The following is a 16,300-nucleotide window of genomic DNA, read 5'->3' as shown; positions in this document are numbered from 1 at the left end:
TGGGGAGGGTAGATATGGCTGCATATTATGTCGAAACTAATAAACTCTTTGTCACCATTCCCGTGACTAACCGATTGTAGTGGTTCAACTCACTATGGCCTCAGTAAGCTTATTGATGGATACAAGTTGAGAAATTCAAATGTCTTCTAAAATGTATCGTAGTGTTCTCCCCTTTCTGACAATAAATTCAAAGTTTAGGGATTGAACAATAACCAACGAAAATATTCTCAACTAGCGTAAGCCTTGTTTTAATTTACTAAGTTTGAGTGCTTGTAGATAGCTGACCACATACTGGTACCAATGTAAGAAGCACTGACCACATACTAATACCAATGTGAGAAGCACTGACTCACATACTGGTACCAATGTGAGAAGCACTGACCACATACTGGTACCAATGTGAGAAGCACTGACCACATACTGGTACCAATGTAAGAAGCACTGACTCACATACTGGTACCAATGTGAGAAGCACTGACCACATACTGGTACCAATGTGAGAAGCACTGACCACATACTGGTACCAATGTGAGAAGCACTGACCACATACTGGTACCAATGTGAGAAGCACTGACCACATACTGGTACCAATGTGAGAAGCACTGACCACATACTGGTACCAATGTAAGAAGCACTGACTCACACTAAATCAACGCGACATTGCACAAGGGTTTCCTCATATAGTTGCAAACCAGACATTATTATTGTTATGTTGTAAAAAAAACGCAATAATAGACATGAAAAACTGGTTCTAAATGGTTCCAAATTTGTGTTGCCAGACAGCAAATTCTTCAACCAAACTGAATATTTTATAACATTTGTGTAATAAGTTCAAAATTACTTCCGGTTTCGATAAGGCTAGAAATAGTGTTGTGGTGATTGGGGATGCTATATTATTTAAATACAATACTAAGCTATCATAGATCACTATTTATCATGGAGAACAACTGTTCTGACTTTTTTTGTTTACTCTCCCTGGCCATTCCGGTAGACTTCAAGGAGAGGTTGAGGGCAGTTTTTAAAAATATATATGAGTTGATAAAATAATTCTAAAAGGCTTTTCAACGGCTTATATTCGATACGAAAATACGAAAATGTGTGTAATCGATGGTTCCCAAAACGCTTTAATTTTTACAAATGTAACTATAATTTTATCGCTTACCATATTTTTAAAAAGATTTTTTTTTTATTTTTGTATGATTACATAGACTTTTCCTACCTATTGAGAGATAGAAAAAATGTTTTGACAATTGTAAAAATGCAACAAATATAGTTTCATCACACCAATGCCCCACCAATGCCCATCACCCATCAAGACTCTCCAGAATCCCATGTCTTGTGTCATTTTCTTATCTTCACTCCAGGTCTGGCTCATCTTGATGGTGTCAGCTACCAGGTCTTTCTTGGTCGACCTCGTTAGTTTTTTCATTGCCGGTTTCATCTTCATTATATGTCTTTGTTTTAGACTTTTTAAAAAATGAAACGTGTATTTGACACAGCTACCAATTTTTTTACAGGATTCCCCCCCCCCCCCCCGCCAACCCCACAAACCGCTCACATTACCGACCGACCTGAGATTATTCTAGAAGACAGCAGAAGACACGTTGTGATGGACAAGACAGGTGGATGTTCCAAGATGCTAATACATCGATGCGCGTGTATTTGGACATTGGTTGATTTTAAAATGTATAGTGTAGTATCAAGTGATTGAAAGCTATGATGAGAAATAGCATCCCGATGCTGATAAATGTGGCATCCATCTCCATCTCACACGTTCTCATATTTTAATGATGTTTTGTCATATATTTTGATACATTTCCTCACAAATAAAAAATGTTAATAACATGGCTTAAACTAACTAAAATATCAATTCATTATGGTTGGTAAAAATCATCGTGCTAATGTAAGGAAACAAACGATAGCCACTGTGCCTCTACATACAGCATATTATGTTACATTAACTAACAATAAACATTAACTTACATCAAACATCGTATTTTACATGAACTTATATCAAACAGCATACGCTACATTAAAATACATGCGCTATAAATTATTTAAAATACAATTCAAATTTTATAGAGATGTAATATGAACGTTAATAAATATTTCAAATTAAAATGATGTACCTTGAAGTTTTTCTTGTCCAAAATTACACTATGTGTAACTGTGTAGTAAGAGGTTTAGTAGTGGGGTGGTGTGTACTTACAGCTTTTTGATAGCTCGACACTTGTTCTAACCAGCTTTGTGAAAACTCAACAATTGTACTCAATTGAACAGCTTTGTGACAGGATTTGTGTTGACTAATATGTTTGTACTGACAAGATCTGTGACATTTGTACTGACAAGATCTGTGACATTTGTACTGACAAGATCTGTGACATTTGTACTGACAAGCTCTGTGACACTTGTACTGACAACAATTGTCACATGTGTACTGACAAGATCTGTGACATTTGTACTGACAAGCTCTGTGACACTTGTACTGACAACAATTGTCACATGTGTACTGACAAGATCTGTGACATTTGTACTGACAAGCTCTGTGACATGTGTACTGACAAGATCTGTGCCAGTTAACTTGTACTGAACTGATTATTAGTAAACAATATTAATCCTGAAAAGAATTAATCATGATTTTTGTGAAGCTTATAGACTATTTTCTAAAAATAGGAAAACGTAAGCTGATCGATTATGATAAAACCTGAAAAAGTCTGAGGTCTAAACTCTGGATTTACAAGGCAAAGCTAACTAAACTGATATTAGCAGTATTGTCTAATTTTAAATATTAAGCTAAAGAACTCGTCTAGATCTAGGGATAATTTAGTATGACTGCTTGGAGTTAGGGAACAGTCTAGTCTAAATGCTTGAAGTTAGGGAACAGTTTAGTCTAACTGCTTGAAGTTAGAGAACAGTCTAGTCTAACTGCTTGAAGTTAGGGAACAGTCTAGTCTAAGTGCTTGAAGTTAGGGAACAGTTTAGTCTAACTGCTTGAAGTTAGAGAACAGTCTAGTCTAACTGCTTGAAGTTAGGGAACAGTCTAGTCTAACTGCTTGAAGTTAGGGAACAGTCTAGTCTAACTGCTTGGAGTTAGGGAACAGTCTAGTCTAACTGCTTGAAGTTAGGGAACAGTCTAGTCTAAATGCTTGAAGTTATGGAAAAGTCTAGTCTGACTGGCTTAAACTAGGGAGCAGTCTAGTCTAAAAGCTTGAAGTTAGGGAACAGTCTAGTCTAACTGCTTGAAGTTAGGGAACAGTCTAGTCTAACTGCTTGAAGTTAGGGAACAGTCTAGTCTAACTGCTTGGAGTTAGGTAACAGTCTAGTCTAAATGGCTTAAACTATGGAACAGTCTAGTCTAAATGCTTGAAGTTCGGGAACAGTCTAGTCTAAATGCTTAAAGTTAGGGAACAGTCTAGTCTAACTGCTTAAAGTTAGGGAACAGTCTAGTCTAAATGCTTAAAGTTAGGGAACAGTCTAGTGTAAATGCTTAAAGTTAGGGAACAGTCTAGTCTAAATGCTTGAAGTTAGGGAACAGTCTAGTCTAACTGGCTTAAACTAGGGAACAGTCTAGTCTAACTGCTTGAAGTTAGGCAACAGTCTAGTCTAACTGCTTGAAGTTAGGGAACAGTCAAGTCTAAATGCTTGAAGTTATGGAAAAGTCTAGTCTGACTGGCTTAAACTAGGGAGCAGTCTAGTCTAAAAGCTTGAAGTTAGGAAACAGTCTAGTTTAACTGCTTGAAGTTAGGGAACAGTCTAGTCTAACTGCTTGAAGTTAGGGAACAGTCTAGTCTAACTGCTTGGAGTTAGGGAACAGTCTAGTCTAAATGCTTAAAGATAGGGAACAGTCTAGTCTAACTGGCTTAAACTATGGAACAGTCTAGACTAAATGCTTAAAGTTAGGGAACAGTCTAGTCTAACTGCTTAAAGTTAGGGAACAGTCTAGTCTAAATGCTTAAAGTTAGGGAACAGTCTAGTGTAAATGCTTAAAGTTAGGGAACAGTCTAGTCTAAATGCTTGAAGTTAGGGAACAGTCTAGTCTAACTGGCTTAAACTAGGGAACAGTCTAATCTAACTGCTTGAAGTTAGGCAACAGTCTAGTCTAACTGCTTGAAGTTAGGGAACAGTCCAGTCTAACTGCTTGAAGTTAGGGAACAGTCTAGTCTAACTAGCTTAAACTAGGGAACAGTCTAGTCTAACTGCTTGAAATTAGGCAACAGTCTAGTCAAAATGCTTGAAGTTAGGGAACAGTCTAGTCTAAATGCTTGAAGTTAGGGAACAGTCTAGCCTAACTGCTTTAAGTTAGGGAACAGTCTAGTCTAACTAGCTTAAACTAGGGAACAGTCTAGTCTAACTGCTTGAAATAAGCCAACAGTCTAGTCAAAATGCTTGGAGTTAGGGAACAGTCTAGTCTAAATGCTTGAAGTTAGGGAACAGTCTAGTCTAACTGCTTGAAGTTAGGGAACAGTCTAGTCTAAATGCTTGAAGTTAGGGAACAGTCTAGTCTAACTGCTTGAAGTTAGTGAACAGTCTAGTCTAACTGGCTTAAACTAGGGAACAGTCTAGTCTAAATGCTTGAAGTTAGGGAACATTCTAGTCTATCGGGCTTAAACTAGGGAACAGTCTACTCTAAATGTCGAAGTTAGGGAACAGTCTAGTCTAAATGCTTGAAGTTAGGAAACAGTCCAGTCTAACTGTTTGAAGTTAGGGAACAGTCTAATCTAACTGTTTGAAGTTAGGGAACAGGCTAGTCTAACTGGCTTAAACTAGGGAACAGTCTAGTCTAAATGCTCGAAGTTAGGGAACAGTCTAGTCTAAATGGTTTAAACTAGGGAACAGTCTAGTCTAAATGCTTGAAGTTAGGGAACAGTCTAGTCTAAATGCTTAAAGTTAGGGAACAGTCTAGTCTAAATGCTTAAAGTTAGGGAACAGTCTAGTCTAAATGCTTGAAGTTAGGGAACAGTCTAGTCTAACTGCTTGAAGTTAGTGAACAGTCTAGTCTAACTGGCTTAAACTAGGGAACAGTCTAGTCTAAATGCTTGAAGTTAGGGAACAGTCTAGTCTAACGGGCTTAAACTAGGGAACAGTCTAGTCTAAATGGTCGAAGTTAGGGAACAGTCTAGTCTAAATGCTTGAAGTTAGGAGACAGTCCAGTCTAACTGTTTGAAGTTAGGGAACAGTCTAGTCTAACTGTTTGAAGTTAGGGAACAGGCTAGTCTAACTGGCTTAAACTAGGGAACAGTCTAGTCTAAATGCTCGAAGTTAGGGAACAGTCTAGTCTAAATGGCTTAAACTAGGGAACAGTCTAGTCTAAATGGTCGAAGTTAGGGAACAGTCTAGTCTAAATGCTTGAAGTTAGGAAACAGTCTAGTCTAACTAGCTTAAACTAGGGAACAGTCTAGTCTAACTGCTTGAAATTAGGCAACAGTCTAGTCTAAATGCTTGAAGTTAGGGAACAGTCTAGTCTAACTGCTTGAAGTTAGGGAACAGTCTAGTCTAACTAGCTTAAACTAGGGAACAGTCTAGTCTAACTGCTTGAAATTAGGCAACAGTCTAGTCAAAATGCTTGAAGTTAGGGAACAGTCTAGTCTAAATGCTTGAAGTTAGGGAACAGTCTAGTCTAACTGCTTTAAGTTAGGGAACAGTCTAGCCTAACTAGCTTAAACTAGGGAACAGTCTAGTCTAACTGCTTGAAATTAGGCAACAGTCTAGTCAAAATGCTTGGAATTAGGGAACAGTTTAGTCTAAATGCTTGAAGTTAGGGAACAGTCTAGTCTAACTGCTTGAAGTTAGGGAACAGTCTAGTCTAAATGCTTGAAGTTAGGGAACAGTCTAGTCTAACTGCTTGAAGTTAGTGAACAGTCCAGTCTAACTGTTTGAAGTTAGGGAACAGTCTAATCTAACTGTTTGAAGTTAGGGAACAGGCTAGTCCAACTGGCTTAAACTAGGGAACAGTCTAGTCTAAATGGTCGAAGTTAGGGAACAGTCTAGTCTAAATGCTTGAAGTTAGGAAACAGTCTAGTCTAACTAGCTTAAACTAGGGAACAGTCTAGTCTAACTGCTTGAAATTAGGCAACAGTCTAGTCTAAATGCTTGAAGTTAGGGAACAGTCTAGTCTAACTGCTTTAAGTTAGGGAACAGTCTAGTCTAACTAGCTTAAACTAGGGAACAGTCTAGTCTAACTGCTTGAAATTAGGCAACAGTCTAGTCAAAATGCTTGAAGTTAGGGAACAGTCTAGTCTAAATGCTTGAAGTTAGGGAACAGTCTAGTCTAACTGCTTTAAGTTAGGGAACAGTCTAGCCTAACTAGCTTAAACTAGGGAACAGTCTAGTCTAACTGCTTGAAATTAGGCAACAGTCTAGTCAAAATGCTTGGAATTAGGGAACAGTTTAGTCTAAATGCTTGAAGTTAGGGAACAGTCTAGTCTAACTGCTTGAAGTTAGGGAACAGTCTAGTCTAAATGCTTGAAGTTAGGGAACAGTCTAGTCTAACTGCTTGAAGTTAGTGAACAGTCCAGTCTAACTGTTTGAAGTTAGGGAACAGTCTAATCTAACTGTTTGAAGTTAGGGAACAGGCTAGTCCAACTGGCTTAAACTAGGGAACAGTCTAGTCTAAATGGTCGAAGTTAGGGAACAGTCTAGTCTAAATGCTTGAAGTTAGGAAACAGTCTAGTCTAACTAGCTTAAACTAGGGAACAGTCTAGTCTAACTGCTTGAAATTAGGCAACAGTCTAGTCTAAATGCTTGAAGTTAGGGAACAGTCTAGTCTAACTGCTTTAAGTTAGGGAACAGTCTAGTCTAACTAGCTTAAACTAGGGAACAGTCTAGTCTAACTGCTTGAAATTAGGCAACAGTCTAGTCAAAATGCTTGGAGTTAGGGAACAGTCTAGTCTAAATGCTTGAAGTTAGGGAACAGTCTAGTCTAACTGCTTGAAGTTAGGGAACAGTCTAGTCTAAATGCTTGAAGTTAGGGAACAGTCTAGTCTAACTGCTTGAAGTTAGTGAACAGTCTAGTCTAACTGGCTTAAACTAGGGAACAGTCTAGTCTAAATGCTTGAAGTTAGGGAACAGTCTAGTCTAACGGGCTTAAACTAGGGAACAGTCTAGTCTAAATGGTCGAAGTTAGGGAACAGTCTAGTCTAAATGCTTGAAGTTAGGAGACAGTCCAGTCTAACTGTTTGAAGTTAGGGAACAGTCTAGTCTAACTGTTTGAAGTTAGGGAACAGGCTAGTCTAACTGGCTTAAACTAGGGAACAGTCTAGTCTAAATGCTCGAAGTTAGGGAACAGTCTAGTCTAAATGGCTTAAACTAGGGAACAGTCTAGTCTAAATGCTTGAAGTTAGGGAACAGTCTAGTCTAACGGGCTTAAACTAGGGAACAGTAGTCTAAATGCTCGAAGTTAGGGAACAGTCTAGTCTAAATGCTTGAAGTTAGGGAACAGTCCAGTCTAACTGTTTGAAGTTAGGGAACAGTCTAGTCTAACTGTTTGAAGTTAGGGAACAGGCTAGTCTAACTGGCTTAAACTAGGGAACAGTCTAGTCTAAATGCTCGAAGTTAGGGAACAGTCTAGTCTAAATGGCTTAAACTAGGGAACAGTCTAGTCTAAATGCTTGAAGTTAGGGAACAGTCTAGTCTAACTGGCTGAATTTAGTTACTAGTCTAGTCTAACTTGTAAACGGTATTGATTGAATGATAATCGTTCATGTCGACACTAGTCAGCCAAGGCTAGAATTTAGACTAGGATCATGATCGTCGTTTTACAAACTTTTATTTAACTTTATTCCTTGTACGTGCTTGTGTCAATTTATAAGCATTTATTTTAAATGTTAAATTGATTTCTCTTCCGTCTTTTGTCTTTAAGCTTACAACTTTTGTCCTTTGTCTAATTTTTTTACGTAGTTCGAGCGTTATGATAAATTCAACTTAGTTGTAAGTTGAATTAATTTGCAAAATATTAATAAATGATTGCTCAAAGTAAATGCTACATGAAGTACTTCTGCCCCCCCCCCCCCCCCCCAAAAAAAAAAAAAAAAACTTGGCACAAACACGTTTTCTTACCAAATTACGGATATGGTTATTTAAGACAGAAAGACAGAAACGGTGGATAGGTCATACTGTCTGTTATTCTAGCATATTAGTTAATAAACTGTTTTTTTTTCAGTTATTGTATGTATTGCTCTGCAAAAAACAAACATACTTTTGTATTCAATGATGTTTAAAAGCGCCCGAGCTGCGCAATCATTAAATGTAGAATAAGAATGGGAAAAGCGCACCACAAAAGCGCACTACAAAAGCGCACCACAAAGCGCAATGCACATGTTTTGAACACCTACGTACAACACAGTGACGTAACATATCAACAAGGATATTTTTGTAAAAAAAAGCTAATAAGGTAAAAAGGTAATAAAGCAAATATAATTTAGACTATGTTGTTAAAGATTCAATGTTTCACCTAGATCTAAATCTAATGTGAAATTACAGCTCTGTTAAAAGTTTTCAACGAAACAGTTGTCAAACATGTTATAGGTCTAAATGATTCATTTACTCAAACTTTTAGTCCAAACGGAAGAATCACTAACTTTATCCATTTTTAAGCTTGAAAGTAGACTTTAAGTTAAAACCAGAGTTTCTTCCAGGCATCTCCCCCCCCCCCCCCCGAAATTTTTTTACCCCCCTCCCCCCCCCCCCCCCGAACGAAATGAAATGTATATAATTTATATAGAAAATATATACTTTTAACAGTGTCCGCCCCCCCGAAGAAAGTTTACCGCCCCCTCCCCCCCGAAGATTTCAAGTGCCCCCCCCCCGGAGAAAAAGTCTGGAAGAAACACTGGTTAAAACCTCCATAAATCGTCGGTAATATTAATATTCAGTTTAAGTTTATTTTACTTACATAAACAAATAAAATTACCATGCAGAAAATAAGCAACAATTAGATCAGTATATGATTAGCTATTAAAATGATGTGCAATAAAAACAGGCACTAAAATAGTAAAATGCTGTACTTTGGTCTTTTAACAGACCTGCTGTAGTTTGGTCTGACCTGCTGTACTTTGGTCTGACCTGCTGTACTTTGGTCTTTTAACAGACCTGCTGTACTTTGGTCTGACCTGCTGTACTTTGGTCTTGTAACAGACCTGCTGTACTTTGGTCTGACCTGCTGTACTTTGGTCTTTTAACAGACCTGCTGTACTTTGGTCTGACCTGCTGTACTTTGGTCTGACCTGCTGTACTTTGGTCTGACCTGCTGTACTTTGGTCTTTTAACAGACCTGCTGTACTTTGGTCTGACCTGCTGTACTTTGGTCTTTTAACAGACCTGCTGTACTTTGGTCTGACCTGCTGTACTTTGGTCTGACCTGCTGTACTTTGGTCTTTTAACAGACCTGCTGTAGTTTGGTCTGACCTGCTGTACTTTGGTCTGACCTGCTGTACTTTGGTCTTTTAACAGACCTGCTGTACTTTGGTCTTTTAACAGACCTGCTGTACTTTGGTCTTTTAACAGACCTGCTGTAGTTTGGTCTGACCTGCTGTACTTTGGTCTTTTAACAGACCTGCTGTACTTTGGTCTGACCTGCTGTACTTTGGTCTGACCTGCTGTACTTTGGTCTGACCTGCTGTACTTTGGTCTTTTAACAGACCTGCTGTACTTTGGTCTGACCTGCTGTACTTTGGTCTTTTAACAGACCTGCTGTACTTTGGTCTGACCTGCTGTACTTTGGTCTGACCTGCTGTACTTTGGTCTTTTAACAGACCTGCTGTAGTTTGGTCTGACCTGCTGTACTTTGGTCTTTTAACAGACCTGCTGTACTTTGGTCTGACCTGCTGTACTTTGGTCTGACCTGCTGTACTTTGGTCTGACCTGCTGTACTTTGGTCTTTTAACAGACCTGCTGTACTTTGGTCTGACCTGCTGTACTTTGGTCTTTTAACAGACCTGCTGTACTTTGGTCTGACCTGCTGTACTTTGGTCTGACCTGCTGTACTTTGGTCTTTTAACAGACCTGCTGTACTTTGGTCTAACCTGCTGTACTTTGGTCTGACCTGCTGTACTTTGGTCTTTTAACAGACCTGCTGTACTTTGGTCTGACCTGCTGTACTTTGGTCTGACCTGCTGTAGTTTGGTCTGACCTGCTGTACTTTGGTCTTTTAACAGACCTGCTGTACTTTGGTCTGACCTGCTGTACTTTGGTCTTTTAACAGACCTGCTGTAGTTGCAACAATATCCCGACCATCTTATGACATCAATACCTTGTTGGTATCAATTCCATGTTAACACTGACATAGTTGTACTAAATCGTTGCTACATTTTGTAACTTCGAAACATTGTACTCAGTTGGGAGTTTCGTTTTAAGGTTAATTCCAGGTTGGTTTTAGTCCTAACAAACCTCGTATTTTTTACAGTTGGAGTTAAGTGTAGACGATAAAAATAGACATATTTTTTAGCTGTTTCCCGCTGATAATGTTGTAATAAGTAACGGTGAATTTGAACTAACTAGTATAAACAATATTTACGCATTCAGTATTTAAAAAATTGGTATTTAAAAATACATTAACACTTTAAAAATAATTCATTGTCTTCACCGAGTGAACATATTTCTTCGTCTTTTGAATTCAATATTTTAAACAATATAAAAAGTTAAATATTCAAAGATATCCAGATGAATTGCCAATTAATTGTGTATACTAATTTACATATTGACTTCCTTTTGGATCAAATCGACTGAAAGAAAGCTTTCCTCATTTCTCGATCATAACTCTTGACTTATATAAGTACACACATATGTAACTCACACCTAAACACACACACACACACACACACACACACACACACACACACACATATATATATATATATATATATATATATATATATATATATATATATATATATATATAATTTCTTTTCTAGATTTATCCGGTGCATCTATCTTTGTCTGATTCTGATATGGAACTACGGAGCTTGGTACCAGCGGTCCCCACAGCAGCACAAAATACTGTGTGCCGAACTGTGGACAACATTACCCCCGCATTGAATGTCCCCGGTACTTTAACGGCCCCCCTGGTCCCCCCTGTGATAGCCCCACCTAATGACGGCGGTGCTGGAATGGTCAGCAGCAACTTTGTGAACTGTGTGGTGAACAATGTGGGTCCCTGCAACGCGGGTCCATCCAACGGTGGTAGAAACTGTCACGTGTGTGGGGTGCCGGACACGCCGAAAAACATCAAGAACAACTACTTCAACTGCGTTGTCAACAACATGCCCAGTGGATTCGTACCGAGTGCAGCCAACAACTGGGGGATGGCGGAAAATGTCTTCAACCCCACGCTTAACAACGCGGTTGTGAACGGACGCACGAACACGTAAGTAGCTAATGTTAGCCAGTGAGGTGTATCTATTATCTTTGCTTAGAGATATCAAAATCAGGCTGAAAAGCAGGCTGAAATCGGAGTCAATGGCCTCCATGGCGCATAACCAGTTGACACGTAACGCTTAATTGTGTTGGAGGCGTGGTCGAGTCGGCAAAAAGTTTATGGTTGATAAATTCGAACAAAGTCTAGAGTTCAAACCCACTGGCAGATCAATCTCGATCCCCTTCAACACTAATAATTAAGAACGAAGAAGAAGAAAGACCAGTGTGTTGTATCTTCCATCTTTGCTTAGAGATATCAAAATCTCTAGTGTTACCCGATTGGAACATTTTTCTTACATCGATTGACCGAAGCAATACTGTTTAATGCCATGTACAATCAAACTTCTGTGTCTGTATATTTGTATCTATGTATGTCTGTGTTTGAGATGAATGTATGCATGCATCATGCCGAGGTGTTTGTATATATCCTATGTATGTATGTAATTGTGTAAGTATCTCGCTGCTATGTATATTCTTCGCCAAATGACAGAAGGTTTAGCACATTTTTTAGTTGAAATGAGGTAACCTCTGGTTGGAAACTTATTTAGACTAATTACGTTTATTTGAAAGTTATATGTATAAGCTAATTTAATATTGTTATAGCTTGTGTTATAGTTTCTTTTTCGTTTACTTTTATGACGTCGCTGGCTTCAATAACAACAAAAAAAGAAAGAATTTTGTTTTATTGAGAATTTAGTGATCCTATACGAAGTAACACAAGAAATACAATCGCTTAAACATAAACATTATAATTTTCTGTCGAGGAATTTGATTTGTGTTATAACCATTTTTGTTTAAAATATCAGCTTGATTAGCTTGTGAGTGAATTGATCAAATGATAATTGAACATTGAATCACATACTCTAAAACGTCGAGTTGAAGTGAAAAAATAACTTAACAAATCTCTGATAAAAAGACATTCGATTAGAATGGTTATGCTATTGTTTAAATGGTAGTCAACACCTGAAATAATGTTATATTTGTTTGACTGTAGGGCGATGCTGGCGATAGAAGGCAGTCAAAGGGTGGTGTCCACGGTGATGGAGACCGGCAAGTGGGCCCTGACAAAATTCTACCAGTCGGCCAAGTGGATCAAAGACAAAGCGGTGGAGAGGGTGCAGCGAGCGAGGGCAGAGGCGTTGGAGAGAGCTAAAGAAGAAAGGGCCCGCATAGTGGAAGAACAGCGTCAGGCCGGTATGTTGGCGCTTGAGGGGATTCAGTTTGTGGATGACATCTTTAATCAACTGGTTGGGGATGACGTGAAGGCGACTGTTGAGCGTAAACCGGTGGAGAACAAAGGGGAAAGTTTGGAGAAGAAGGAAGAAGATGACGAGGACGAGGAAGATGAAGACTACATCGAGGGACAAGAGGAATTGGATGACGATGACGATGAGGATGATGATGATGATGATGATGATGATGACGACGATGACGAATCAGAGGATGATGAAGATGATGAAGATGAGGAATACAAACAGGATGAAGAAGGCTGGGAAGCGGAGGAGTTTGACACCATCAACGTTGACGGGGTGGATTATTACATCATCCCTCAATGATCACGTGACATATTCTAGAAGGTATGTATCAATCGTGTGTACACTATATGTAGGTATGTATCAGTCTATTCTCCGCCACTGCCAGAAGGTAGTGTTGGATGCATTTTCTTCTAGGCATCTCGTCTTCCGGAGAAAAAAGTCTGGAAGAAACACTGGTTGGATGACATTTCTGGTCGACTAGTAATAGGTTGCAATGGGCGATAACTCCTTTATTTCTCACAACATTTTTTAACGTAATGCTCCCCCTTGCACACTGACAAAACGCAATGTATTCCCAAACAGATTGTCAACATGATCTTTAAAAGAAAATTCGTAGAATGTTAAGTAATTAGATAAAATGTCGTGACACCCCATTTAATCCCATCAAGACAATTCCATTTTTAATATCGTCAAAGTTCATCTTTTTTCCTCTTAGGTTCTTAGGTGGAGGTTCACACTATAATTAATTATTTAATTTGCTAAATACAAGTTAATGATTTTCTCCCCAGAAGGTCTAAATTCATGGACAAGACAGATTATGATAGACAGATGATTCTGATGGAAGGAAACCATGACTGCATCGCCTACATTAAGACGATGATTGCTTTTTTTGGGAGGAGGTTTTTATTTAAAAAAACAATGTGTCCGGATCATGTGCATGAATTTAGCGAGCGGTGTTACTAAAATACTTCGTGGCAATGGGTCAGTTTAGTACAAATAGAAACGTAGGCACCCGTAACACATACACGTAGACCAACACAGTTAGGAAGTAAGGCACATAAAAACATTTTAAAATTTTATAATTATTGAACATTTAGGGAAAGACAAATTTTAGATAGGAGACATACTGTTTTTAGGTTGCCTCAAGACTAATTATTTTCAGCATGTTGTATACACTTTGAATATTTTTTTTTTTATTTATTGTACAATTTTTATTAATTTAATATGAAAATTTTAAAAATTAAAGTATTGTATTTGAATAGGTTGTATTTTTTTTTACTTTACAATGACTAGTTTTGTGAAAACTCAAAACTTCGTAAAGTGCAGCTTTGTGGCAATATTTGTATTGACCAGCTTTGTGACAATATTTGTATTGACTAGCTTTGTGACAATATTCGTATTGACCAGCTTTGTGACAATATTTGTATTGACCAGCTTTGTGACAATATTTTATTGACCAGCTTTGTGACAATATTTGTACTGACCAGCGTTGTGACAATATTTATACTGACCAGCTTTGTGACATTTGTACTGGCCAGCTTTGTGACGATATTTGTATTGACCAGCTTTGTGACAATATTTGTATTGACCAGCTTTGTGACAATATTTGTACTGACCAGCTTTGTGACAATATTTATACTGGCCAGCTTTGTGACATTTGTACTGACCAGCTTTGTGACAATATTTGTACTGACCAGCTTTGTGAGAATATTTGTACTGACCAGCTTTGTGAAATTTGTACTAACCAGCTTTGTGACATTTGTACTGGCCAGCTTTGTGACATTTGTACTGACCAGTTTTGTGACATTTGTACTGACCAGCTTTGTGACATTTGTACTGACCAGCTTTGTGACATTTGTACTGATCAGCTTTGTGACATTTGAACTGACCAGCTTTGTGACATTTGTACTGACCAGCTTTGTGACATTTGAACTGACCAGTTTTGTGACATTTGTACTGACCAGCTTTGTGACATTTGAACTGACCAGCTTTGTGACAATATTTGTATTGTCTTTTAAGTTATTGTATCATGTGCTAAATGTTTTTTGCTTATTGTGCTAACTGGCAACATAACTAAAATAATTTTAAAATCTGATTGTCAGTATACAGTTATGATGTTGATCTATCAAAACATTTTTCTTTTCTGTAGCAACCTATACTTACAGCTCCTAAACACTTGACAATATACATAGCTCTCTAGTTGAGTCTAAAAACAGAATGGGAGTCCCGAGGGAAAAGATCTGGTAGAGTCTTAAAAAGCTCAAGGAATGTCAAGCTAACTAACCAGAGTTGAAATGTTTCAAATGTTCATAGGATTAGCAGTCTATACAGAAACTAACATGAATCTTTGATAAGGATTTCATGTAAGACAAGAGAAAAACAGGCCATTTTCCTTGAGTGTCTAATAGACCAACACACAATTTATAACAACAGTAACCCAACAAATGATCTTACTCTAAAGCAAGCCAATATCGAGTTATTTAATTTTGTCATCTCCGCTTAGTCTCAACACTGTTAAATTAATTTTTAAAGACTAATTAAACATCTAATTAAATTTTTAAACTGCGCAGACAGAAACAAACTTGTCCTTGGTCAATTCCATCAGACAGGATGTTTTTACCCCGACTTTGTGCCAAACAGGCAAAGATTTATGCATAATGAGTAATGGCATCTGTGAAGTTGAGTTAGACTTACATGTGTTCTCGGGCTAACTTTTACAGTGGAGGACCTACGAGCATTTGCACGCATGCAGTACAACGCCTAAATGAGTCCTCTAGAAAGGCTCTTTAGGTTATATACTAACGTACACGCTTATTATTCTTCCTTATTAACTGTGCAACCGTTTGAACACTTTTTAAGTTTTGTGCTCGCAGACTTCCAGCACGATGCCACAACTCTAAGGGGCCATACATAAAACAGCCATAACACATGTGTAAGAAATACACATATATGGCCTTTGCGCCGACCACTTGGAAAACATCGGCATCATTAAATCATTAGCTCGTAGATCTAGATCTAGAATTCTAGATCATTATACAGTACTAGGTATATTTTGTGGCGAAATGTTAAACTTGGCCGTACTGGTGAAATCACGCTGAAGCTAATTTTATATCTAGATCCGAGACATTTGAACTGACCAGTTTTGTGACATTTGTATTGACCAGTTTTGTGACATTTGTATTGACCAGTTTTGTGACATTTGTATTGACCAGTTTTGTGACATTTGTATTGACCAGCATTTTAAAACACATCATTTCATTTTAACATCTTTTAAGTGCTAAATGTTTTTTGCTAAATGTGCTAAATTGCAACATAACTAAAATAATTTTAAAATCTGATTGTCAGTATACAGTTATGATGGGGATCTATGAAAACATTTTTCTTTTCTGTAGCAACCTAAACTTACAGCTCTTAAATACAAGACAATATGCATAGCTCTCTATTTGAGTCTAATAGCTGGAGAAGGGGAGTCCCTGGTGAAAAGATCTGGTAGAGTCTTTAAAAAAGCTCAAGGGATGTCATGCTAACTAACCAGAGCTGAAATAAAAAAATAGACTTGTATTGTTATCAAAGTGGAACGTACCTGTAAAGTTTGAAGTGAGTCAAAATTAAGTTACAAGATTTGCTATAAACCC

The 16,300-nt window shown here is 37.9% G+C and overlaps 1 protein-coding gene across 2 annotated transcripts; it reads left to right on the top strand.

Annotated features, from left to right (window-relative positions):
• The first annotated feature begins 8,315 nt into the window (after positions 1 to 8,315).
• LOC131948996 (nucleoprotein TPR) lies at positions 8,316 to 13,924 on the top strand. 2 transcript variants are annotated; one of them, XM_059310744.1, is made up of 4 exons: positions 8,316 to 8,397; positions 10,908 to 11,359; positions 12,404 to 12,986; positions 13,454 to 13,924. In XM_059310744.1, exons 2-3 carry the CDS (start codon positions 10,944 to 10,946, stop codon positions 12,963 to 12,965), a joined length of 978 nt encoding a protein of 325 aa, XP_059166727.1. In that variant the 5' UTR covers positions 8,316 to 8,397; positions 10,908 to 10,943; the 3' UTR covers positions 12,966 to 12,986; positions 13,454 to 13,924. The 2 variants fall into 2 exon arrangements, with proteins under 2 accessions (XP_059166727.1, XP_059166729.1); XM_059310746.1 differs by lacking the exon at positions 8,316 to 8,397 and adding an exon at positions 8,436 to 8,523.
• Positions 13,925 to 16,300: the final 2,376 nt, after the last annotated feature.

The sequence above is a fragment of the Physella acuta genome, unplaced genomic scaffold (assembly GCF_028476545.2).
Source record: "Physella acuta isolate Inbredline_101_S28 unplaced genomic scaffold, ASM2847654v3 ptg000669l, whole genome shotgun sequence".
Lineage (NCBI taxonomy): Eukaryota > Metazoa > Mollusca > Gastropoda > Physidae > Physella > Physella acuta.
This window is presented reverse-complemented; position numbering and strand designations above follow the sequence as displayed.

Excerpts from the sequence above, each read along its gene's own strand:
- LOC131948996 (XM_059310744.1), top strand. The coding sequence starts at position 10,944 with ATGGAACTACGGAGCTTGGTACCAGCGGTCCCCACAGCAGCACAAAAT. Across the intron at positions 11,360-12,403 it reads GTGAACGGACGCACGAACAC|GGCGATGCTGGCGATAGAAG; the intron begins GTAAGTAGCTAA and ends GTTTGACTGTAG.